The 25,747-nt window shown below is 38.9% G+C and overlaps 1 protein-coding gene across 2 annotated transcripts in view; it reads right to left on the bottom strand.

Annotated features, from left to right (window-relative positions):
* Window positions 1-1,218, bottom strand: part of NCAM2 (neural cell adhesion molecule 2) — a 271,664-nt gene extending 270,446 nt beyond the window's left edge. For both annotated transcript variants that reach the window (XM_066571936.1, XM_066571937.1), the window contains exon 1: window positions 1,093-1,218. In XM_066571936.1, the coding sequence (XP_066428033.1) occupies window positions 1,093-1,144 (52 nt within the window). In that variant the 5' untranslated portion in view covers window positions 1,145-1,218. The remainder of the gene's footprint in view (window positions 1-1,092) is intronic.
* Window positions 1,219-25,747: the final 24,529 nt, after the last annotated feature.

The following is a 25,747-nucleotide window of genomic DNA, read 5'->3' as shown; positions in this document are numbered from 1 at the left end:
GGGAAGGTAGCCTCGCACAGGGCAGCGGGGCAGCGGGAGCGGGGACAGGGACAGCCCTGCGCGGCTCAGCGCCCCGGTCGGACGCCGGGAACTTGCCCGAACAGTTTCCAAACACCGCGGTGGTTATCCGTCAGCCAGACGGCTGCGCCCCTCCCGGCGCCCCTTCCCGCCCAGTCTCTTGCAGGAACACAAATCCTCAAGTAACCACGCAGGGGACATCCAAAAATAAACAAATAAATAGCTATATATATATATATGCCAGCCCCAGAAAACAGACCAAACCCCGCGGCTGCACCACAACCCTCGAGTCTGCGTTTCTCGAAGCACTGTACGTACGTGTATAAATAAGCATTATATATAATATATATAAGCAGATACATATGCAAAGGACGAAGCGTGCCCGAAGGCGCCAGCCCGGCGCGCCCCGATCCCGCACACACCTGCCCCCGCACCCCGCGGTGCCATTCCGTGGCACACGGGCTCCGCACCCGCGCACAGCCCCGCGGCCCCCACAGCGCCCTCCCCTCCGCGCCACCCCGAGCCGGGGGCTCGGTGTCCCGGCAGCGAGCGGGAAGGGATTTCCAGAGACGAGAAACCCCGACAGGGAGACTTCAGGGCAGGTTTCTCACTGACTCTACCGCCAGCACTTCTCCCTGCTTCTAAGAACGAAGCCCACACTGCCTTCCCCGCGGGCAGACGCGGATTTTAAAGACCAGTGCTCGGCAGATTTTGTGTAAAATCGCTTCATCTCTCTCACACATTTATCGGGCACAAAGAACCCCACAAAAAGACAAAATCCTATGCAAAGCAGCTAAGTGCACTTAGCACTGTCCAGCTTTTTTTTTTCCTCCTCATGAATGACACCTCTTGAAGACTGAAACGAAAAAAAAAAAAGAAAAAGGTGGGCGATGAAGCAAGTTTTAGGTCCTTCTTAATTTGGTTCCAGGATAACGTATTGCTTTAATTTTTTTCTCCGTTTCTTTTCCGTTAATTTGAACGAGCGGACAGCATAGGCAAGAATAATAATTAAAAGGAAAAAAAAAAAAAAAAAAAGAAAAGAAGAGGAAAAAGGCGGCCGCGCTCCGCTCCTACCTTGCCCGCTACTGAGGAGCAATCCGAGCAGGTAGAGAGGCAGGAGGCTCATGTTCAGGAGCTCTCGCCCGTGGACAGTTCCAAGTCGAAGGATGCTCGGCCAGCCCAGGCAAACCCTGCCGCTGCTTCTGCCGCTTCTGCCGCCGCTGCCCGCGCAGCCCCGCACCCGCGGAGCGCCGCTCGCCAAGTGCCGGCCGCGCCTCCCGCGCCGCGCTATATCGGCGGGGCCGCGCCGCCGCGCAGGGGGCGGGCGCACGGCGGGCCCGCGATCCCTCCGCCGCACTCGCACCCGCCACAGCGGCGAGCGCCAGACCCGCAGATTCCTCCGCCGCTCTGAGAGGTGGCGGCAGGACCGGAGCATCCCACCCTGCATCCCTTCCTGGATCCCTTCCCCGATCCCACCCTGCCTCCCCTCCTGGATCCCTTCCCCGATCCCACCCTGCATCCCCTCCCGAATCCCTTCCCCGATCTCCCCGTGCATCCCTCCCCTCACGCCCGCCTGCCCGCAGCCCCCGGCTCCCCCCGCTCGCCGCCGCGGCCCCTCCGGAGCCCGCTCCCCTCGCCGCTGACGGAGGGGACACAGCCTAAAGCGGAGAGGCGGCGGCTCGGTGGAGAATCCCACTGGGAAGCCCCCCAGCATCCCGGGAGAGCGCGGGAGAGGCGCTCCGGCTGCCCGCGGGCGGGGATGCTCCCCTGGCACCCTCGTTCCTCCCGGAGCAGGCGGCGGGGGCTGCGCGGGGCTCGGCGGGGGCCGGGACGCGAGCCCCGCGTACGGGTGCGCCTGTAACTAATCCCGTCGGGCTTGTGCTCATTCGGCTGTCTAGGAATTCACTTGGTTTGACTTCTGTTATTAGTCCAGAGGGGAAACATACCTCGGCTATTCACGGCTGTGTGAAATAAAACCGATAAAAAAATAAATTGCTTACCGTTTGGATGCTTTGGTGCTGTCTGGCTGAGGATCTTGCTTTGTAAGGAAAAAAACCTGCAACCTGCATAAAGGGGTGTTTTTTTGTCCAGCATGACTTTGAAGAGGTAATTCTTTTTTGAGGGGGTTAATTAAGCTATAGGCTCCAAAGCAGGTTCCATAAATTTGTCACCTTACCACCTGTATGATATATGGAAGGAGATAGAAGTAGATTTATATTAATGTGAAGCAGTGATAGTGGATAATAAAGGATTAATCCAAATTAACACATCCCTAATATTTTTTCCCAACCCTTCCCTTGCCCTTTTCAAGAGAATTTGGGGAGGAGGAAGGAGACAAGGAGTCCCTTTGCAGCAAACTAATATGAACGACATGATCAGTATCTCCAGCTTGGCTCCTGCTGCAGAGTAGTCTACAAAATTCTGAAATATAGGAAGAAGAAATATTTTTCTGGGAAGAACAAGATAGGGGATAAAGTCCAAATTCTTTCCTCAGAGGGTGGTTTTAGGACACTTGGGGATAAAACACAGTGAGCTGAAAATGCTGGTGGAAGGGAATGTGAGGGCTTTTTGCCATTGATTGGTTGATCTACACCACGTAAATCAGAATCATATTGCTCAGCTCCACACCTCACAGTCCTGCTCTTAAGCTAAAGATTTTGTAATATAGTATAAAAGGAACAGGTTCATATATATTTAAGTGGAATTGAACTGATATTCCTCATAAACTTTTGGAAATCCAAAATATGGCAGCCTCAGCAAAGCCTTACAGGTCAGAATGGGATTTATATTTAGGAGGTGCTCTGCTCATGAATGTCGTGGGAGATGCTTAATTGCAGGAGCTTTTGGCACCAGCCTTTAGTGCAGGTTCAGGAAAGCACAGCAGAGGAAAATTTTTGTGAAATTTTCCCAGGTGTAAAGGTTCCATTAGCCCTAGTACCCAACTACAGGAATAGACATCATTAATAAATTAATGTGGAAAGGTAATGAAAGCAATTATTAGGTAAAAACCTTAAAAATAAAATTTGCTTAGCAAAGAGCAAGAAAGCCTCACTATCAAGTGGGTAGAATGCCAGTTTTATCAAATTTAATGTTTTGGAGCACTTTCATCCAGCAAAAGTGGAATAATTAGAGAAAATAAAATAAGGGTTAATAAATAAAACCAAATAACTTGTAAACATACCTGAATATCTATTATAGTCTACCCTATAGTTGAGGGTCAGAAGCACCTTGATCTGCACAGGTTCAAGGAATGAAATCCATGTACACATGCCCCATCACAACACAATACAGAAGCAAGTGGGAAGTATCCTGCTGACAAGAATGCTGCTATCCCAAGTTTGCTTATTTGAAATTATCAATATGATGAGAATATCACCAGTGTCAGGTCTGAGTGACTATTTCTTGCTCCTTTGAAAGCAGGTGAGGATGCTCTTCTTCCAAACAGGATTCCTTGTCCTGAGAGCTCTGCCTTGGTTCTTGTCTGCAGCAGTCACCAGAGCACACCATGTAGGCAATGTACACATTGGTACAGCATTTGGAGAAATCTGTCGTCAGTCCAGCTTTTCAGAGAAAAGAGGAACATTTCACTGCTCTGAAGCAATGGAGTAAACCAGCAAAAGATGAGTATAAAGCTCAAAGATAATCACATTCTTGTAATACCACTGTAAAATACAGAGGCCTCCCTGAAGGAAAAGGCAGCAGCTGGTTTCCCATCAGTAGGCATGCAGCTCAAAGTACTCTGTCACATATCCCACCTAAAAGGTATGTTAGGTTATGTTTAGGTCCCTCCTCCACAGTGGAGGGACAGAGAGAGGAGGGAAGGAGGGGACAAAGTACATAAGTGTGCAGGGTTTCATTATTTCTGCTCTTATGGACTAACAACTAACAACTCATTAGTTAGAAAATAAAGATCTCTAAATAAAAGTGTCCCACAGTGAACCACAACAGCAAATCATGCTGAGGTCACACAAACAGGGATTAGAGAGATGCAGAAATAAAGCACAAATTTTCTGCCATCCAAAGCTATATGATTCTTGGTGCTTATGACCATACATTAAATGAACCAAAAGATGAGAATTTCAAAGTGCTGTAAAACATTAATTAGTACCAGTAGCAGTCAGACCTGTATTATTTCCCATGCTTTGGCTTTTAGTGTTATTCCTTAGAGTGTGCTGTTACTGGGAGGAAGGCTGACATGGAGTTCAATGGCTGTGCTGAGACTAGGGCACAAGAAAACATGATTTCTGGATAATACCGCGTGTGTAACAAATATGCTGGCAGAAAACAAGCATATGATATGTAAGTTTTAAATTTAAAAAAAAAATTAAAATCAAGAGCAGAAACAAATGAGAGTGGGTATTATCCCATGTGAACTGCTAAGAGGAGCAGAATCAAGAAGTATAATGGTCATTCTGCTGGGGCAGTTATTTCAAAGGTGAGGAACTCAGCCTCTGATAGGTTTGATAGGTTCCCAAAGCAATTAAAACACAACTCCAGTGACTGGAAAGTCTTGCCAGGAAAATCTCAGGGGAATAGAAGGGAAAGTATTACCTAATGTTACCAATCACATTTGACTGGTACCTTAGATCTTTTGGGGTATCACATTCAGAATCAAAGTGGATATATCTGTAAGTTCCCTGTCTTTTACACAGTAGCCTCCAGCTTTCAGAACTGTGCTATCATGTGCAGCTTTTCTCCCACAAAGATTTACTAGCTGTGAAGTTTGCAAAAAGACAGCAAGAATTAATTTTCCCCCATGTTGCTTACTTGTTTTGCTCAGTGAGATTATTTATACAGGAGTCTGTCCTCCCATATGAATAAAAGCAGCAGAATTAGGCTCTGGCAACAGAAACATTTCAAGCTCTCATCACTGCACTTGAGTCAGTTTACAAGAACTGAGGATCTGTAAACTTGCTGTGACTGAACTTGTCAAGAAACATCTCCATGGTGTTTTTACAAGGATTATTTTATTTTTAAGTTGATTGATAATTGCATGTTCAATGCAAATGTAATTAAATATAGAAACTGAAATCTTGGTGATGATTTGATAATGGATATTTATCCTGAGATACATGTTCCCCAACGGACATCCAAGCTGCCAGAAAATCCAGCTGGATTTGCTTACGTATCTTCAAAACTTAAATGTTAAGGGAGCACCTTAAAATTAGCTAAGAATTTTAGGGGAACGTATGGCAATGGCACAGTTACAAAAAAAAAAAAAAAAGGCACAGAGATTGTATATCTGAAAATATGGTGAGGAGCTGTAAGGAAATTGGCACATCTTGTGAGCAATTGTCAAATGTTTTGGGGAAAAGGAAGGGAGAGAGAAAAGGAGAAGAGAAAAGACAAAATACCCCTTCTTAGCAGCACAATATGTTGCCCTTGCAGGATAATGCCTTCTGCCAATAGGGTAATTTTCAGAGGTGCTTATGAACAAAATTGCTGATCGTCTCCAAAGTGAGTAATTATCCCAACTAGGATGCTTTCCTATGAAAACTGCAAACACAATTGAAGTGGCACTAAGATAAATTATACAACAGTGAACAGCAGCATTATTGTGGTGAGGAAATGATGCACAATAAACAAAAGAGTTTCATAAATGTTTACACCACATTTATGTTTCGAGTTCGTATAATCTTATAGGGACTTTCATAAAGATATAACTTTCATAAAGATCTAAAATTACTATGATTTTGGATAAACATTTTATGAGAAAGAGACAAATTTGTTGTTTCCACTCTGTTTCAAGCGACTTTTAAATAAACAGCTCTCCTTTCTGCTAGAGAAAATTAGAACAAACCTGAAATTATTCAGATACTAAGAAGAGATTCACAGATTTTTTTTTTTATTGGGGGGGGGGGGAATGGGATAATTCTTTGTATCATTTCTGGAACTGAATAATGACAAGGACAAATATAAAATAATTTTGTCCAGGTAAAGACGGCTGCTTAATTTTTGGAGATAGCAAGGTTGCTTGAAGTACAGTGTGCTAATTTAGTTACAATATAAAGCATTGTGCTGACGAAGAAATCAATAAGCTGAATTTATATGTCTGAGGGAAACATTGTACACTTCTGTGTCTGGTGCAGCAAAAGTAACATTTGAGAGACAAGACAAGTTAACTTCTCCGGACTCTGGAGGCAGACTTCCATATGTTCAATGTTTCCACATTTCTGTATGTGTGACTTTATTCCTCTTCTCAGATCAGTCACTCAAAAACCATGAACCAGCAACAGTTATTACCCCGTCACTATCAGGTACAGATATTTGGGCAGGATTATGGACATGTTTATTATTTTACCTGGGAATGAGACTGCCAGTGCTAAGATGATCCAGCTGGCTCTATATAATTGCCTACATATTCAGCAACATGGCAGGTGTGTACTTTTTCTCTTTTATGGGTACTTACCAACAGACTTTTTCATGGTAGTTCCCTTCTTTCCTATCAGTTAGCAGTGGTTCATTCCATATAATTTCCAGAGGAAAGATGCTTTCTTCTTTTTTTTTTTTTTTCCCAACTTGGTGATATTATGAATGCCACCAAACAAAGCTTTGTAAATTACTATATTTCCTCAACTCATTAGAACTTTCACCTTCATGCCTGACAAGTGTAAAAACCTGGTTTTAGTTACTGAAGTCCCACCAGCCATTTGTTACCATCTCTTTAATGAGAATTATTCCTCCATGAACTGCCTTACCAGATCATACAGGTAATAATATCTGGTTTAGTGCAATATCAGTTAATTTAATTGAAGGGAACTTCAAGAATATTTTATTACTGAGACACTGAAGAAGAGGCAACAGGATTTTCTGGCCTGAGCCAAGATGTGTAGAAGTTATTTCAGCATGTGGAAAAGCAAAGAATGGTTGCTACATGGTGAGAATTTGAAGAGCAGTTGTTTTTAAAGTGGTTGTGTGTGCAAAACACAAACCTTTCTCAGCTGCTGTTCTGTGACTGTGAAACTTGTTCCCTGCAGTGCTTTGAATCAAGACAAATTTCAGAGACACGCAGAACAAAATTTAAATCACCCTTTTTGAGACATCCATGCTTTCAGTAAGAGCAAAGACTAAAAACCGCAGTCCAAAGTAAGGTGACCTATAGAATGTAAAATTAGACATAAAGAGAAAAAGTTTATGGATGCCTTTGGGTTACATTTCTGTATTGTGTTGTGGGTGGACTGGAAGCCAGACATGAGCTGGCAGTGTGTGTTTGGGAGCCCAGAGCCCCCCCGTGTGCTGGGCTCATCCAGAGCCCCGTGGGCAGCAGGGCAGGGAGGGGATTCTGCCCCTCTGCCCCCTCTGCTGAGACCCCACCTGCAGGGCTGCATCAGCTCTGGGCTCCAGCACAGCAAGGACAGGGACCTGCTGGAGCCAGGCCAGAGCAGGCACCAAGGGGATCAGAGGGATGGAGCAGCTCTGCTGGGAGGAAAGGCTGAAAGAACTGGGATTGTTCAGGTTGGAGAAGTCAAGTCTTTGGAGTGACCTAATTGTGACCTTCCAGTGCCTGAAGGGAGTCCTCAGGAAAGATGGAGAAAGACTCTTGACAAGGGTCTGGAGTGACAGGACAAGGGGAAATGGCTTCAAACTGAAAGAAAGCAGGTTTTGATTAGATAGTAGGAAGAAATTCTTGACTTTGAGAGTGGTGAGGCCATGGTACAAGTTGTGGATGTCCCACCCTCAAAGTGCTCAAGGTCAAGTGGGATGGGGCTCTGAGCAACCTGGTCTAGTGGAGGGTGTCCCTGCCAATGGCAGGAGGGCTGGAATGAGATGATCTTTAAGGTCCCTTCCAACCCAGGCCATTCTCTAAGTCTTTGATTCTATGAAATATGCTGTACATTTTAATTATTGCTCAGATTAGAATATCTGGGATTCAGAGCTATCTGACTAAGAGACATCACTGTTCCCATTTTCACTGGAACTGGGTAATAATTGCTGACTTACATGTGATACAAGTGAGCAAGGACTATTGACAGTCAGTGAAACCTTCATGGAGGACCTAGAAATACATCTTTATTTATATACATTAATAAGCCTGAGGGAAAGGAAACACGTGATTTTGAGTTTATTCATTTGCCCAAGTGATAAGAGAACCATCCAATTGCCCACATATCCAGTTTTTAAAATGGGCATGATGAAAGTGCTTAGCTGTGATTTCAAGAAGAGATCAACCAATAAATAATGATAGAAAATCCAGAAAAAACCATTGTTTTTAGTGCAAGACTTTTATGAAAACATGTGATCTAAAGCCCATAATTTATACCCACATTTTTCTTTTAATTCAATTTCAGACCTACAACTTCAGAAGCTCTTATTCATGACGAGACATCTGCTGTTTTAATGAGATATTCTGAGCTCTTGACATCTTCAAGCATATTGATACAGCAAGTGGTTTCAAAGGTTAACCATGTTGGTTACACAACATTTTATTTCATTAGTTTTACCTCTGATGAGTTTTAAAAGATTAGAGCGCTCAGTTTTGTTTCTCTACATGCTGTATTCCAAGAATAAAAATTCTCTTATATCTTTTCTAAATGTGGTGATCCCAATTTACTAATCTCACTTGCTTCTCCTCCTGTCTTTGTAACATGTTTTTTCATTCTCCTTCTATATCTGTTATAAATCTTAGTAGGGTGAGGAATTAAGCACACTACTGCATATGAGGATGAACTTCTGATTTGTAGTGAATTATTTTTACACCCAGAGGGAATGTTTTTTTTAATAACTGTCATAGGCACCTTTCAACTGTCTCCAAAACCAGATTGCAATACCACACATCTTCTATAACTTAAGAAAAAAATCTGAATTGTCTTTGTGTAAAAATTTAAAACTTACAAGATCCTTAAGTAGAACAGAAAATTCATTTTTCATTGCTTGCTTGTTCAGATTTTCAAAGTAAGTAATCAATGTTTTCTAATAAATAACAATTTGAATTGGCAAAAATCAGGGTGTTAGGAAATTTGTCTTAAAAAAAGGGACAAAATATTGTATTTTTAAGCTAATCTATGTTATCCAAAGTACATAGATACATAAAATAGGGTTTTTCTTAGGAGATACATAATTTTCCCAGAGTTTTTCAGCCATTCAAGATTTAATATTTTTATTACTCACATTAACAGAGTCTGGTATACCAAGAACAAGTAGTTATGGAGCAGTAAATCTTGTAGGGCACTAAAAATTTTTTTGCTCAAGGAAAAGATCACTTAAAAAATATCTATCTTAAAACATGGAAGTAAAAAACAACCAGCAGTACTTCCATACATTGATGACAAATGTACTGAAATCACACTTATCTAAAACAATAATGGTTGTCTTTGCAGCACACTTGCTTATGTCTTTTTAATGTTAAATTTCTTCTGTGTAGATGTAGTTCAGTTAAATAACAAGGAGTGAAAGGGAATTTTTACACCAACTTTAACAAAGGTAAAATTGAAACACATTTTTAAAATAGCATGAATTATTATTTAAAATGTTTGTTTGGGAGTAGTGGCACTTGGGATATTTATTGCAGAAAGAAACCTTTTCCATAGATCTATATGTTACAAATTGAAAACTTGAGAAAATCTATCTGGAAAATAGTCATTAAAATATATGAAGGCCTAAGGTTTCCTGACTTTTATGGGAGTAGACCTCAACCTTCCCAGAACCTGAGAAAGCATAAGGATCTCTTTCTACTGAAGTAGTTGTAAATGATATCCTTAAAGACAGATTTTGCAGGTGATTCAGTTCCTGTTCTCAGGCACAAATGATGACCATGCATGTATTCAGACTCTAAATTTGGACAATTCCACAGTGGTAGTTACACCCCAGAACAGCTAGAAGCACAGTAAATGAGATCAATTCTCAGACATTACTTAGGGTCATCCTTCCAGCAATTTCTTTAGACCCAGCATTTAACAATATTTTCAAAATTATCCCTCTCTTACAGCTTTATGAGTAAAAGCCTCTGAGTTCTAGATGCATTCTTTGAAAACAAAAAGGACATTTTAAAAATCTCACATTTGCCATGGACACAGCACGATTGCCACAGAATATTTACATTACTGAAGAAGAAGCAGGATTATCAGGGAAAACAAGCTGAGATCCTTTTTCTGCAACAACTGTGCCAATAACACTGATGAAATAATCAGTTATGTTTTTGACAAGCAAGAGAAATCAGTGTACTGAATGTAGTGCTGTGCTACTTGTACTTCATGGGAAAAAGAAAGCGTGGAGAGTTGGGAAGGATCAATATTTTTCAGAAGGAGAGTTATTTAAAAAATATTCCATAAGGGACTAATAAAAATACTGTATTTTTTCCTTGAGGTTTTTCTGTCTGTTTCTTACATTTAGGAACTCAGCAGAACATAACCAAAACTGACTTAGGACTGGATTGCTCCCTCAGCTCACAGACTTACAGGAGATCAAGATGAGGAGGTTTTGAAATACAGAGTAGAATCTCCATGGCATTGTCCACTTTGGACCCAGGGTATTTACTGAAGTAAAAATGATTTTTTTTTGTCTTGGGAGTATCCATGTTGGTGGAAGATATGGTAAATGAGACACATTTGGAGCACTGCGTTCCCCAGTACAAAAGAAAGAGAGAGGGGCTGGATTAAGTCCAGCACGGGGCCACAAGGGTAATTAAAGCCTTGAAGCATCTGATATACAAGGGGAGGATGAGAAAACTGTGAGGATTCAGCCTGGGAAGAGAATGTTCAGGGGATTTTATCAGTGTGAAAAATATATGATCGAGGACAGGAAAAAAGATGAAGCCAGAATTTTCTCAGCATTGTCCAGGAATAGGGCAAGAGACAAAAAGAATTCTTTAAATCTTTCCATAGCATTTTCATTTGTCTCAGCATCCTGGTCGCCTCAAGACTTTTCCTCCTATTGTGAGTGATTTCCATGATGCCAGAGATAGAAGCCAGAGAGGGTGTTAAGAGGTGTCCTGTTTTTGCATTTACGTTAATTGCCAACTAAATTTCTACTTGAAAACATTTAAGCAAGGGAAACATGAAAGTATTTCTTCCCTTTTTTCTTCCTAAAGATGTCGTTGTTGTGAAATTTCAAACGGTCATAAAAAATTATCAGCATGAATTCTTGAATTGCATTTTCTATTCATAATTAATTTAAATAATAATAGTAATTATTTATAAGCTCCAGGAAAACTTGAAATTATAAAACAAAAAAAGAAAAGGGCTGGTAAAGAAGAGCAAATGACTCTTTGATTTAGGTAAATCATATTGTGTATTAGAAATGTCACCTGAAAGAAGTCACCCTCAACTCAGACTGTCTATAGCTCCCATAGCAAAATAAGTTTGTGAGAGACTTGTGGAAAATTACGAAATATCAGAACCTCTATCCAATAAATTTTGTTTGTTCTTTGAGATGTGTCTAACCAAAGTAGTGGTTCAGCTCACTTTTAGGGGTAGGGTCATCAGCCTTATCTGTGTTATATATGTTACTGCACAAAAAAACTCTTTCAGGGTGATCCTTTGAAAAGAGCTGATAGACACTTTCCGGTTTGACCCTTAATATCCATATCTTATTCTATTTTCCACATTTCTATGAATGATTCTTCCATTTTTTCTTTCTTTTTTTTTCACTAAAATTTTCTAGTTGTTCTCTTGGTATTTTCCTTAATAGTCCCTATTATAATTCTGTCGCCTTACCATCCTTAGATACCCATAAAAGTATAATTTACCTACTACACATGATTGCAGGCTATGGCTGCTCTTTATTTTTATACTACTGCAGATTATATTTTGGCCGGACTTTCACCTTAGCTGGGTACCCAAAACATTTTTCTGCCTCCAGTTATCATTCAGTGTGCTAACATGGCTACTGAACTGGAGTATGCTCTTTTAAAAAACTTTCTGGTGGCCTGAGGATGCAAAAAGTTTGTGCTTGTTCTCTGTCACGAGAGCAGACAGGCAGCTCATGGAACTGACATGCGTAGAAGAATTATTGTCGTGGTAATGCACAGTACATCTCCAGTTCACATGCTGCAACAGGCCTTTAGCAACAGAAAAATCAAAAAGACTTCTAAAAACTTTGGCCACCAAGGCCACAATGTTAACAGTTTTCAAGGTGTTTCAATAAATATTTCAACTTTATTTGGCAAAGTCTCGTTAATATTGCATACGACTTCAAGCCAAACTTTCTATTTCTCACATAATATTTATTTATATTGTCACAAAAATTACAAACCTGACAGTAGTATGTGGCACAGTGAGACTGAACCCTTCCTGAATATTTCATTGTCCTTCCTTTCAGCGTTTCTGCTTGGGAGTCCTTGAGTCATAGAATCACAGAATGGCTGGAGTTGGAAGGGAACACTAAAGGTCCTCTCATTTCCATACTCCTGTCATGGACAGGGGCACCACTCACTAGACCAGGTAGCTCAGAGCCCCATGCAATCTGTGCTGGGACACTTCCAATGTGTGGGAAGTGGGGCATCCACAGGTTCCCTGGAAAACCTGTTCCAGTGTCTCACCACCCTTACTCATATTTTTCCTTTTTGAATGTCTAGTCTAAGCCTGCTCTATTTAATTTTGAAGTCCTTTCCCCTTGTTTTGTCACTCCTTGATGTAATTATTTTGGATCAGTGTTTTGATTGTTGTCTAAATGGGATTTGAAAATACAGATTTGGATTTTTCTTTCTGTGATCAAGTAAGACCTCCTGTAGTTATTCAATATGATTTCAAACATTTTTCCTATTCCCAGTGAATAAGATTTGTGCAGCTAAGAGAATGCCTTTTCATAGATAACCTTCCTCTGAAAGGTAACAAAACAGTCATTCTATGAGGGTTCCTCAATCTTTAAGACACATTTGAAGACAAAGAGAAAGAAATTCAAGCAGATACTCTCTTTTTTTTTGTCTTTTTACTTTAATGTTGAAAATAATTTATGTGATTAGTTGAAGCGTGAAGTTGTACATCTATAGTTTTATAGCTATGCCACCTTAAATACCAAAATGACAGAATATCGGCATTTGAAAAGAGAAAAATTACTAATCTAGAAAAAAGATTATTTTCACAAAGATGTGAAAGTAGAGAGTCAAGGCCTTTAACAAACTAAGGTTTTATACATGTTCACAACAGCTGCAATATTTTCACTTAAGGGACTAAATTAAATTAATACTAAATTCAAGTATTTCACTTCCCTGTGTATTCTACCAGTTATACACTGAGAGCCAAGGGCTCTTCAATGACTGAGTATAAAAACTCACTGTCTTAGTGTTTGAAAAGCCTGTGCCAGGAGAGGAGATTCACCTCTCCTTAAAGGATAACAGATGGATGTGCACGTTCATACTTAGGAAGGAGATATCCTTGATCATCTAAGCAAGGAAATGAGTTTTGTGTTTGAGTCTAATTGTTGTTGACTGGTTTATGAGTTTTAGTCCTGGAATACAGAGTGCCATAGCCTAGATCTTGTTCATCAGATAATTCCCCTTACTGTTTTTTTGATTGCTTCTAGCTTGGACAATGGGATTGGGATTTGCTTGAAATGCAGTTGCAGATCATGGAAGTCATAAACCAGGTGGGTTGCAAGGGACTTTCTGGAAGTCATGTTGTCTTCCCTTTTCTACTTAAAAAGGGATAATTTCAAAATTAAATTAGATTAGTCAGAGTTTTATGGAGGCTACTGAGAGTCTGCCATATTCCTGAGCAGCAAATACAAGAAAGTGGTTCAATGAATTTTATTCAGTACAGAATAAATATCAGCTGCTGTGCTCTGCATTAGGTAGAAACGTTTTGAAGATTTTGTTGTTTTTTTTTCTTAATGATTTAAAAAATTACTGAATTTGGAAACATTCAAAATATTATATGGTGTAGGAACATCATTTTTTTACAGCAGAACAGAAAACTTTTCCCTTTAATTCTCCTGTTTATGAACCAATGCCCAAGTCAATGGATGGCTCAAAACCCCTCCAAACCAGGAGCAGATAATCTGACATACATCTAACATTTTAAAAAAGCTGATAATTGCAGATATTTTGTTTACACAAAATATTAATTCATTAAAAAAATCTTCTTAAATTTTCATCTTTAGCAAAACTTCTTGTCAATGAGTTTTAGAAAATTGTGCAAGAAAAAAATTATCTTTATTCATTCATTATTCTACAACATGCAAATGGTGTCATAGAGTCATTTATACTGTCTTCCTTCAAAATAAATAGATTACACAATACCAAGACAGTATACTTTCTCTTGTCCAAAAGTATCTGCAGCTGTAAACTAGTCTATGAAAAATTAAAGGTATGTTAATGATAAAATAGTCCTATCAAAACCAAAGAGCATTATGTTAAGTACTGATTACATAATTATTAAATTATGATTACTTAGAAGTTACCTGGGGTAGCAATATTTCAAAAATAGAATGGCCAAGCACTCCAAAGTTCTGGTCAAAGGAGAAATTTCATTCTTCTGTCCTATTGTGTGCCAGAACACAGCATTCTCCTCAGTTTCAAATATCATACTGTGAAATAATTTTTTATAGTCTGTTTCTGCTTTTATATACAGCAGAGAAGGACACTGGACACGCTTTCTGATGAAAAACCTAGAAAAAAGAAATTCACAGGACATCAGTGCAGTAGCAGCCACATTCATATCCACAGAAGGGAATTCTTGAGATCCAAAGATATCTTGACAGTAGCTTCAAATGGGTGAAATTTGACATATTTGAGGTAATGGTATATTATTATCAGTCTGTTTCTATTTATTATTTTCTCATAATTTTAAGTATTAAACAATGTCTGTCTTCATTTGTAAGTTTCTGATTCTAGCTGCCATTCTAAAACTACTTTTTTATTTGTGCCTCATAAACATATAGATACTTTTTTCATAATCAGTTTTTGGTTCCTTTATTAATGAGTTCTTTAATGATATGAAGATCTACTATCATACAGCAAATTGTTTTTTTCAACCACACAGTTAAAGTCTGATTTTTATTCAAATTACAACTAAGTATGAGACTATTTTTTAATTCTTTAAAGGAGAAAAACATTTTTGGTAGCTGACAAATTAAAGAGGGGGAAATTAAAACTATTAGCAAATGTTTTACTTGTGATTGATTAGCTTTGCCCAAAACATTGAGTGAAGAATGATGTTTCACTGTAAAAGACATAAAATTGAAATAACAACAGTTCATTTCAATTAACAATATCCATTAGAAGCCTTACACCTGTAAAAAAATTATAATATACACACATTGGCCAAAAAAATTCATATTGGTCTATGGGAAAGCTGGAACCAACCCTAAATGCTTGTGTCTGACTTGTTAAATGTCCATTAACCTACTCAGATTTGTGCAAATGGGTGCTTATTTCAGTTCACAGAATACAAATTAATGTAAGGTAAAAAAAAGTAAAAAGGGAGGTTTGATTAAAAAAAAAGACACATTTATACAATGAACAAGTGTAGGAGAATTCTGTTTGTATGTTGTGTTCTGTACTTTGTCCCTTACTACCTTTCTGTTGAGGAATACTCCAATAAAAGTAGTTATTTTTTGCTTCAACTTCCAGCCTAGAGATTGTGGTTAAATTTGTAAGGATAATTTTATTCTCTGAAGGGAAAGAAACAAGAAGAAAACATAAAATTTCCCATTAAAACCAAATTTCTCTGTTTGTTCCTGGCCTGCTCATCAGGAACTGCATGCCCTGTAATTGAAGTTAACTACCCATACCAGCACATATGTGAGTAACTCTACTGCTCTGCTATATTTCTCTAATCCAGGAGAGTAATGAAACATAAAGCAATACATTCAATCAAATCCCAGATTAGTGGGGGCCAGAAGGAGAAAAAGAAACTGCTTCAAGATGTTTGGTATTAAATGCCCAAATAAGAAAAGCAGACCTTTGACTGCTGGAGTCATTTCCAGGAAGGTTTCCTGGTCAATCACTCCAATGTTGTTTTCCATCACAAATACTTTTGCACCTTGTTTTAAGGATACTTGGGGTATCAGTTCTAGGAAAGATCTGTTGAATTCCCTGCACGATGTGCTGAATGTTTATTTGTTACAATTATCTTAGGCTTTAACACACAAACAAAGCAGGTGGTTGCCAAAGCCTTCAAAATATTAAAAGCAGCAATGAGTTCACTGACCAAAAGAGAAACCGCACACCATGAAGAATGTATTTTTTAAAATTTTCTTTTGTTAGTAAAAAACCTGAATGGAAGCTGGTGTCAGAAAAACTGGATAGAGTAGTGAGGGGAAGAAAAGACAACACATTTAGATATTCTTTTTTGTCTATCTGTTGCAGGACAGAATGATTCATTTTGAGTACATGTTGTAATACAAAAATTTCCTTCATATTATCATAATTTTCAAAAGGAAGAACATAAATCAAGCATTTTTTTTAAGACTGGTGAGATTTCCTCACTAAACAGTTTTGATCAAAGAAGCACATAGAGAAGTTGAGGGATTAGACACTTAGGCCCGCCTTTCTCTTTCTTTCTTTCTTTCTTTCTTTCTTTCTTTCTTTCTTTCTTTCTTTCTTTCTTTCTTTCTTTCTTTCTTTCTTTCTTTCTTTCTTTCTTTCTTTCTTTCTTTCTTTCTTTCTTTCTTTCTTTCTTTCTTTCTTTCTTTCTTTCTTTCTTTCTTTCTTTCTTTCTTTCTTTCTTTCTTTCTTTCTTTCTTTCTTTCTTTCTTTCTTTCTTTCTTTCTTTCTTTCTTTCTTTCTTTCTTTCTTTCTTTCTTTCTTTCTTTCTTTCTTTCTTTCTTTCTTTCTTTCTTTCTTTCTCTCTCTCTCTTTCTTTCTTTCTTTCTTTCTTTCTTTCTTCTCTTTCTTTCTTTCTTTCTTTCTTTCTTTCTTTCTTTCTTTCTTTCTTTCTTTCTTTCTTTCTTTCTTTCTTTCTTTCTTTCTTTCTTTCTTTCTTTCTTTCTTTCTTTCTTTCTTTCTTTCTTTCTTTCTTTCTTTCTTTCTTTCTTTCTTTCCTTCCTTCCTTCCTTCCTTCCTTCCTTCCTTCCTTCCTTCCTTCCTTCCTTCCTTCCTTCCTTCCTTCCTTCCTTCTTTCCTTCTTTCCTTCTTTCTTTTCTATCAGGAAAGATAAACATAACACTGATGCAAACTAACTGGAAGAAAATTATAACAATGTGTCTGTACATTTGAATCTAACAGATATTAAGATCCATCCTCAAAGAGACACAGTGCAAATAAAAACATTCCTAATTCAGGAATGGGAAAACCTTATCAAGATCAGTGGCCTTGGGGAAGGCCTGCCCTGGTCTGGCAGAGAATTTGATGGCATGAGATTCCTGCTTAAGAAACTAACTCGGGCACAAAAAGAGAACTTGAACTATTTTCTACAGCAAAGGTCACAATCAGATCCATGCTTAGTGTGTAAGCTCTATACTCACACTAGAACTTAGCTGTGGATTACATGGTTTAGCTTGGTTTTGATTTATGTTATCTTTCAAAAGTTGTTAATAGGTTTAGTGAACAAGGGGAAGACTCCAGCATATGGACTCCAGCATTGACTCTTTCAAAATGGACATGATTAAAGATTGGTAAGTTCTTTTATCTTTTATAGTTCATATTTATTTTCTGTTCCATAGGATCTTGTATTTTTCTTTGGTTTTATAGCACATAGTCTTTATTACAATTTACCTTTCAGGCTTAGGGGAATATAGCAAGCTAATGTAGATGGGAATATGAGGATTAAGCCTTGCAACTTTTGCTTCTCCCCTCTTTTTGCAGACTTCACATTCAATTTTTAATGTATTTGCATGTGTTTAAGCCTGTGCTATATAAGTATACACCAGTGAAATTTATTATCTCTGTGCAATTCACATCCTCTGTGTACATCTACAGCTGGGGATACCACAATCCTGCATTGAGGACCCCAGTCCCCATTACTTCAGCTGAATCCAGCTATTCAGTTAGTAGTTAGAAATTACTATTCAGTCAGATACACCACTAAAATTAGATATCTCTTCACAAGAGCATTTGTTTCTCCTTTCTTTGTCATCTTTTCAGAAAGTCTTTGTCTGGAAATGAAAGAGAGTTACATTTTGCTGCTCTGATTCATCCTGAGGTGAAGTTATACTTATGTGGGTTTTGATTAGACTCTCAATCCATAAAGATGACAAAATCAAGCCTCTATGATACTTGCTAATCATAAACACCTTGTGTCAGGGGTTATTACACTTTGTTTGGCCTTTTATGTCATGATGTGCCACAGTGAGGCATTGGCTGGGAGAACTCACACAAACATTAATATAACTTGGTTTTTTTGTCTTTCCTTCATACTTGCTTCTCTAAAGGACACATTTTTATATAAACAGTTTTGAGAGAGCAGTATTTATTGCAGAAAATGAGGGGCATTTTTATGAGACAAATAAAAAAGATAGATTATATAACCGAGAGAAATATTTAAGATTTGTAAATGCTGTACTTCATAATTTGCTCCTTGTACTGTTTCTGGTGTGGAGACAGGCATCGACTCCATTACAGTAGTAAAGTATGGCTCTCTAAAGGCATCACTGAATTGGCAGGAAATAGAATCATGTTTCATAATTGGATAGAACTGGCATTTGTGAAGGCATGCAAAGATCTGAAGGATCTTACATATTGGGTAAAATCTCCATTGGTCAATAAGTGACAATAAAATGAGCAGGATATTGATTCAAATTTGCTGTAGATACCTAAAGGGTCTTTGCTATAAGACATCTTTGGGCCCAAAATTCAGGCCCAAAGGTCAGATCAGGTCACTGCTGCACTTGCACTGCTTCTTATAAGACTTGTTGTCCTCTTGTTCAGATGGTCTCTGCTATGATAATTCCTATAACAAGCAACTCAAATCATGGTTTACCGGCTTACCACAATTTAAAAGTATCTCCATTACAATCTCCACCTCTGGTTCTTTTGAGCTGGTTTATAGTGCTCAACATTGCAATGCACATCCCCCCTTGCTCCAGCCTGGCTAGCAACAAGGGATTCCCTCATAAGTGAAATTTCCATAGCATGCAACTCAAAACTTGTTTCTCAGCAATTTAAAGGCAATTTCATTACCATCTCCACCCCTGTCCCCTTTGGACCAGAACTCAGGTTTCAGCATTGGAATGGACTCCTCCTTTCCCCCCCCACTTCATCTTGGACTTATCTGGAGACTGCAGTCCCTTAGGGGTGTACTTGATCCAAGTGGAGCCTTATCTGTGAGCCAGCCTCTCCAGAGCTGTAGCTGCTCTGCAGAGCTGTAACTGGCACAGGCACTGGGACATACACCTGCTTTATTGTGTTCTTACTCACAGCCACAGATGTTCCAGGGCGTCCTGCTCATCCACAGGTCACCGTGCTCTTGACTGGAGCTCACACTGGAGTTCCAGCACAGCAGCAGCGGTGATGCTCTGGCCATGTGTGTGCCAGCCAGATGCATGGCCCCTGCTACCACCAAAATGTTCCCAGACTGAAATGAGAAGCAGCAGAGCTCTACAGCAAGCAGCAAAATACGAGCAGAGCCACTAATGAACACTAGATTGGAATATACAAGGTGAGCAAGCCCCATGGCAGGCACAAGAGCCTGTCAATTAAAACCTAAGCAGCAATGACAGCTCTGCATTTGGTCTGGCACATTTCAATCAAATCTGTTGTTACCTCGAAATCTTTGATCTCCATGTTGTGGGCCAAACAGGACTGTCTTTAACTCCAGCCAGCAACTGCACCCCACACAGTCACCTGTACACTTTCACCCTGGTGGGATGACAGGGCAGAATCTGTCAAGAAAATATGAGAAAACTTGTGGGTTGAGAAAAAAATGGTTTAGTGGGGGAAGGAAAATTCATGCTTACAAGCAAAGCAAAGCAAGGAATTCATTCCCCACTTCCCAAGGGCAGGCAGGAGTTCAGTCATCCCCAGGAGAGCGTATGCTCCCATCATACCTAATGGTGACTTGGGAAAACAAATGCCATCTCTCCAAATACACTGTTCTTCCTGCATCTTTCCCTATTTTTATATGCTGAGTGGGACACCATATGGTCTGGGATATCCCACTGGTGACTGGGTTCATCTGTTCTGGTTATGTTCCCTCTCAACTTCTAGTGTGCCCCCAGCCTTGACACTGTGAAAGCACTGCTCAACTGTAGCTAAACAACCCTGTGCCAATAGTTTTGAGCACAATCCAAATCATAAAAGCTAATTTGGAAAAAAAAATAAAATCTATCCCCATCAAAAGAAGCACAAATACATAGCATAAGAAGCACAAAATCACGTTACACAACGCTGAATATAGCTATTAAAAATTTTGAAACCAAAAGACCTCTATATTACTGCAAGGCTAAAACATCCATATTAGTGTAAGGTTGACAATTTAATTAAAGTTTTAGTAAGGTGATCTCTACTCAGGAACTTTTATATAACAGATATCATCAAAACAAGTATTTTAAGGGGTAACTAGCAGAATGTCAATCTGACAGTGATGCATATGACTACAATGCAGTCTTGAAATGTAATTGTCATCACAAAATTAAAAATTCCAATGTAACAAACATGAACAGAAGGGAATAGTATACCAATTATTATTTCTAGATTTTGAGTTTTTAATTTATGAAAAAAAAATATATAAACACAACATATACCCAGAAGACTATTTGGTACTTGAGTATGAGAGAGGTCACAATATAAAGAGCTTGAAAGAGCTTTTATGTATATGTTCTCCTTCTTTTCTGATAGGTTTGCAAGGTTAAATGGCATAACATATATTAGTCATAGGGACTACTATCAGTGAATGAAGAGAAAATAATAATTACATTCAAACCTTATTTGTAGGAGAAGCATGTTCTGACAAGCAGACCAGTAAAAAATACCAAGAAATCAACCCCACAAAAAAAAAAACCCACCAGGGAACAAAATTACATTTCTTACAGCTTGACTGAGACTTTATATTTATCTCCCAGAAGTGAGTTGGCTTGCTCCAGTGCCTCAGTTTTCTCTAACTGATATAGAAATTAAAGGCATTGCTTAGAATATATTGCGAGCCGTTGTAGAAAAAGTTAATTGAAACTTAGAGCTAGCAGCTTAAAGATTAATAATAGCCAGAGCAGACAAAGCCAGCAGCTTAAACATCAATAGCTAGAGTAGGCAAAGCTTGTAGATTGTGGTATATGAACTGTAACAACAGTATTCCAACATGCTGAATGACTAACTAGAGAAGCTGACCTGAGGGGATGTGATATTGTAAAAGGAGACAAGCACTTAGCAACTGCTTAGTAACCAAACAGGGAACAAATCAAACGGATAAAAAACAAGGGGATCTTGGACCTTACTACTATTATTGGTACAAAATTTCACATTTGGAGTGGAGAACTCAGACTGTAGGGATATAATTGCTCAGGGACTTTTTTTGTATGGGGTCCCTCTTTGGAAGCACCCAGCACAAGCTGTAGTGCTGTTAATAAAAAATACTTTCATAAAGGAATCTCTCTTTTGGCTTAGGCAGAAATGTGGAGACAAACCCTTTTCCAGTGGCTGGCATGTGCAATTTCCATAACAGAGCTTAACTCATTAGTTATTATAAAGCATATAGACCTTCACATAAAAGGTATTACTGAAGTGCAAGAGTACCATTTTAATATAAAAAAGAATAAAGTGTGAAAGATAAAACACAAAACACTTCAAGCACAGAAAAGGATGGGGAGTTTATAGAATGAGGGCAAAGGAATGAAAAAATAATTTTAGGGAAATGTGAAGTCAAGAATGAAGTATTATTGCTGCAAAAATATTAAGGAGGAAGGTAGTCTCTTGTAGTGGATAACCCTTTAAGAAACATTAGGGATAATTTATTGGTACAGGTGCCTGTCACCACAGGCTATTTATGTGAACTGTTCCTTGAGCATTCTCAAAGGAGGAAAAAAGGCTTAAGAGAGAACTAACACCAGAGAAATACTTACACCAAATCAGAACAAGAGCAAAAGCCTGAAGGAGCATAGTATTACATGAGTAAGAAAAGAGCAATTTGAAAAAGGAAACATATCTACAAAAGATGCTAAAATCAACAGGACCCAGTACAGAACAGCAGAAACCCAATGCACAAGGTGTGAGCTTTCCTAATATGAATAAACACAAGAGGAACCTCAAATAACACACGTCCAAGTCTGGAATTATATAAGGAGAGCAAGATAATGCTGAGTAAAAAAAAACAAAACAAAAAACCAAACCAAAAACAGAGAAGAATGAACAACAACATTGTTTCAGTCTTAGGATGGTTTCATTGGTTTCATGAAATACCTTGGTGACAAACAGAACAGTGTATAGGAGCAAGGGATACGTAGGATTTGTCAGAAAAATTTTGACAGAATGTACAGCCTTCAAAGAAACATTATAAAATATTTCTTATTACTTGACCACCCAAAGATGACTTTTATCAAGGCCATCTGGTACTGCAGGAGATATATGCAGTTCAGGAGGATAAAGAGCTATCTTCAGTTATAAAAAATTAACATGAGAAGAAACAAGCAAAAATGGATGCATGTGTCACATGCAGCACTGCAAACACCAGTGTAGGGTCCTGTTGTTTTCACTGTGCTTGGCAAGAGAAGGATGCTCTATTTAGTCACAAAATATTAAAAGGAAGTAAAATGAATAGTGGCGGAAGACAGGAATTAAAAAAGCTTACAAAGCAGTTATACTTAAAATAGCCTGAATAGTTAAACAACTTAAATGCAATTAAAATGCACTTTTTTAAATCCCAGAGCTAGTCAGAAAATGCTAATAAAATACAGTTCACCAACAAACATGGAAAATAAGTATCAAAAAAATCTTAAATCCGAATGTAAAAAAAAAAATAATAATGTCATTTTCTTTGAGGTTTACGGTGGTTTGGATATCATACTCTTTTTAGCAGTGAGGACAAAGTAATTTCATGCATGATGAAAAGATTAAATCAGAATGTGTAAATAGTAAAAGAAATTATTATATAAAGATAATTTCTTCCAGGACAAGAAAAGGTATCTAGTGGAAAATTAATTAATAAATAATGTAACTTTTATAATAAAGACTGCATTCTGGTCCAAAACTGTGGACATTTTGCTAATTCAGGATAATTTCAGATTCAAGTTGAAAATTTTTGCAGCTTCCTGGTATTTTGCAAAGGTAGAAAGTAAGCCTTCCCTTGATCTGTGATAACAAGTGATTATGGCAAAGTTATATTTAGTTTTCTAGCTGGAAAGCAAAAAATAAGAGCTTGAGAATCTATTAATTTGAAAGTATTTTCCCCTTATCTTCAATAATGTGGTTTTGTAGATATTTCCCTAATAAGATTATTTGCATTTTGAAAATATTACTTAGGTGTAAAAATGTGCTGCAACATGTCATAAGGTTTAACCACAGTCATACAAAAATAGCAGATACTCTATTTTTCTTTTGTCTTTCTCCTCTATTTTTGGAATCAGATGTTAATTTTGTCATGTTCAAACTGTTCAATAAAGGTATTGTTTTCCAGAAACACATGTAAATTGGATATATATCCAATTCTGTGGTACACTTGAGAGTTAGTCCTGATTTTGTTTTACTTTAGTATGTGTTTTAATTTCTGCTTTTATAAGAGACTCTCAGAATCCCTTTCTGTTGTAACAACATTATAGAAAAAAATAATGTGTCCTGACCTCTTTCTGCTATGCTTTTGAAATATTTCTAATAAAACATGCTAGTGGAGATCTAGAATGAACATGTCAAGTAGTCGTGAAGCCACATTGCTGTGGCTTCAAGCCTCATAAAAGTATGACTAAGAACCCAAGGTAGCTGGAACTAGTATGAAAAAGTAAATTACTGTTTGTTTTGTGGTTTTGTGTAAGAGCTAACACATGAAGTAGCTTTTTACACCACCCCATACAAGCAAATCATACTTTAAAGAAGTATGTTAAAATGCTTTGTGCTCCTAACAGAGGGAGCCAGTTGCAACCCAACATGTTTGGGGACAGGTCTCAACCAAGCTCTGACAGAGTATCCTGCAGGCTTGGGACTGTGGGAGTGCCTTGGATGGAGTGATGCACTTCACTGGTAAGAGACAGGCAGCAATATGTTTATTGATATAAAACAGAAATTTATCAAAGTTAATGGCAAATGTGACAGGGCTTTAACAAGTTATGATGACAAGGAGAGGACAAAGTCAGACAAAACTGTCAGAGAGGCCCTCGTCGTGAGTCACAAGGTTCAGAAAGGACCTCCTTGCATTCTAATCTCAAAGCGGAGCTTAGTTGCGGCTGAATCCAGATTTACTCCTAGACTTGGTCAATATCTAAAGGACTATATATGTCTATGTGCACAATCAAGCCCTTAAATCACTTAGCTAAGACTTCAAAGTTCAATGTGCTCATTCCCAATTCACTTACTGAGTGTTTGGTTAGATAAGGAATCTCAAAACCCTGAGCAGCAACCTTTTGAGGTGTCCCTGCTCCAGGGTAGATCCTGTTGCTTATCCCATGCAGGATAGCGGAGTGTGGCCTGGGCTCTCCACTGTTTACAAAGTGAAGAAATGGGCTCATGGTCATGCCTGCATCCTGACTACAGCTGTCAGTGTCTCCCAAACACGACTTGAGTCAGACCTTCATCAGAACTGGGGTTGGGTGTGCACATGGCTCAAATTAGCCCTTGGCTATTGTGTTGTTATCTGTCTTCCCTGAATCCATAGGTACAATGGCAAGAAAAGGAATCAGCTGAATGGGGCAATCTCCTGGTGACAAAGGACATGGAGAAGGCTGTGCCACTCAATATTTTCTTCATGAACCCAAGGCCCTGAGACTCACGAGAAAGTCTGGAGCAAGGACTGCTTACTGTCTGTGGAGGAGGATGAAATTAGGGACCATTTGAAGTGACTGAACATTCCCAAGTCTCCCAAACTTATTGGGATGCATTCACAATTGCTGAGGGCAATGACATGAGGCCACTCACGGTTATCTGTGGAAGACTATGGCAATCCAGGGAAGTTGGTGAAGACTGGAAGAAAGAAAGTATCATCTCCATCTTTAAGGGCAGGGCAAGGGAACTGCAGGCACATCAACCTCACCTCAGTCCTCAGGAAGGGGACGTGGCAAATAATCCTGGCATCCATTTGTAAACACACAAAGGACAAGAAGGTGACTGGGAGTAGTCAGGTTGGATTTATGAAGGGAAAATCATGCATGAAAGACCTGATAGGTTTCTATAATGAGGTGACTGGTTTGGTGCATGAGGGGGGAGAAGTGAATGTTATTTATCTTCACCTTGGTGAGGCTTTTGATATTGTCTTCCATAATACCCTCACAGGCAAGCTGATGAAGCATGGGCTAGAGAGGTGGACAGCAAGGTGGATTGAAAATTGCCTGTGATAAGCAGGGCAAAGAGAAGCTGGAAGTTGGTCCCTGGTAATGTACCCAAGCAGTAAGTACAGGGCTCAATCCTGTTTAACACCTTTTTTAGCCAGGATGATGGGAAAGAGTCTGTACTCAGCAGGGTTTGAGACACATAAAACTGGAAAGAATGGTAGGTACTAAAAAAGGTTGTAATTCAGAGGGATTTTGACAGGCTGGAGAAATGGTCTGATGGGTCTCCAGAATAATTCTTGACTGTCCATCCCTACATATTCACAACTTGACTGGACACGATCCTAGGCAACGTGCTCTGGCTGACCCTGCTCTGAACATGGGGTTGAAGCTGCCTTCCTGCCTCACCATGCTGTGATTCTGTATTTAAAATGTTCAGTACTGACAGTCATTGTGAAGCCTTTGAAGTTTTAAAGTAATCAGATGTATGATATTCAATATTGAGGAGTATGTT

Source organism: Molothrus aeneus, chromosome 2 (genome assembly GCF_037042795.1).
Source record: "Molothrus aeneus isolate 106 chromosome 2, BPBGC_Maene_1.0, whole genome shotgun sequence".
In the NCBI taxonomy this organism is placed as follows: Eukaryota; Metazoa; Chordata; class Aves; order Passeriformes; family Icteridae; genus Molothrus; species Molothrus aeneus.
The sequence above is the reverse complement of the archived record's forward strand: the minus strand, read 5'-3'. Positions and strand labels throughout refer to the sequence as shown.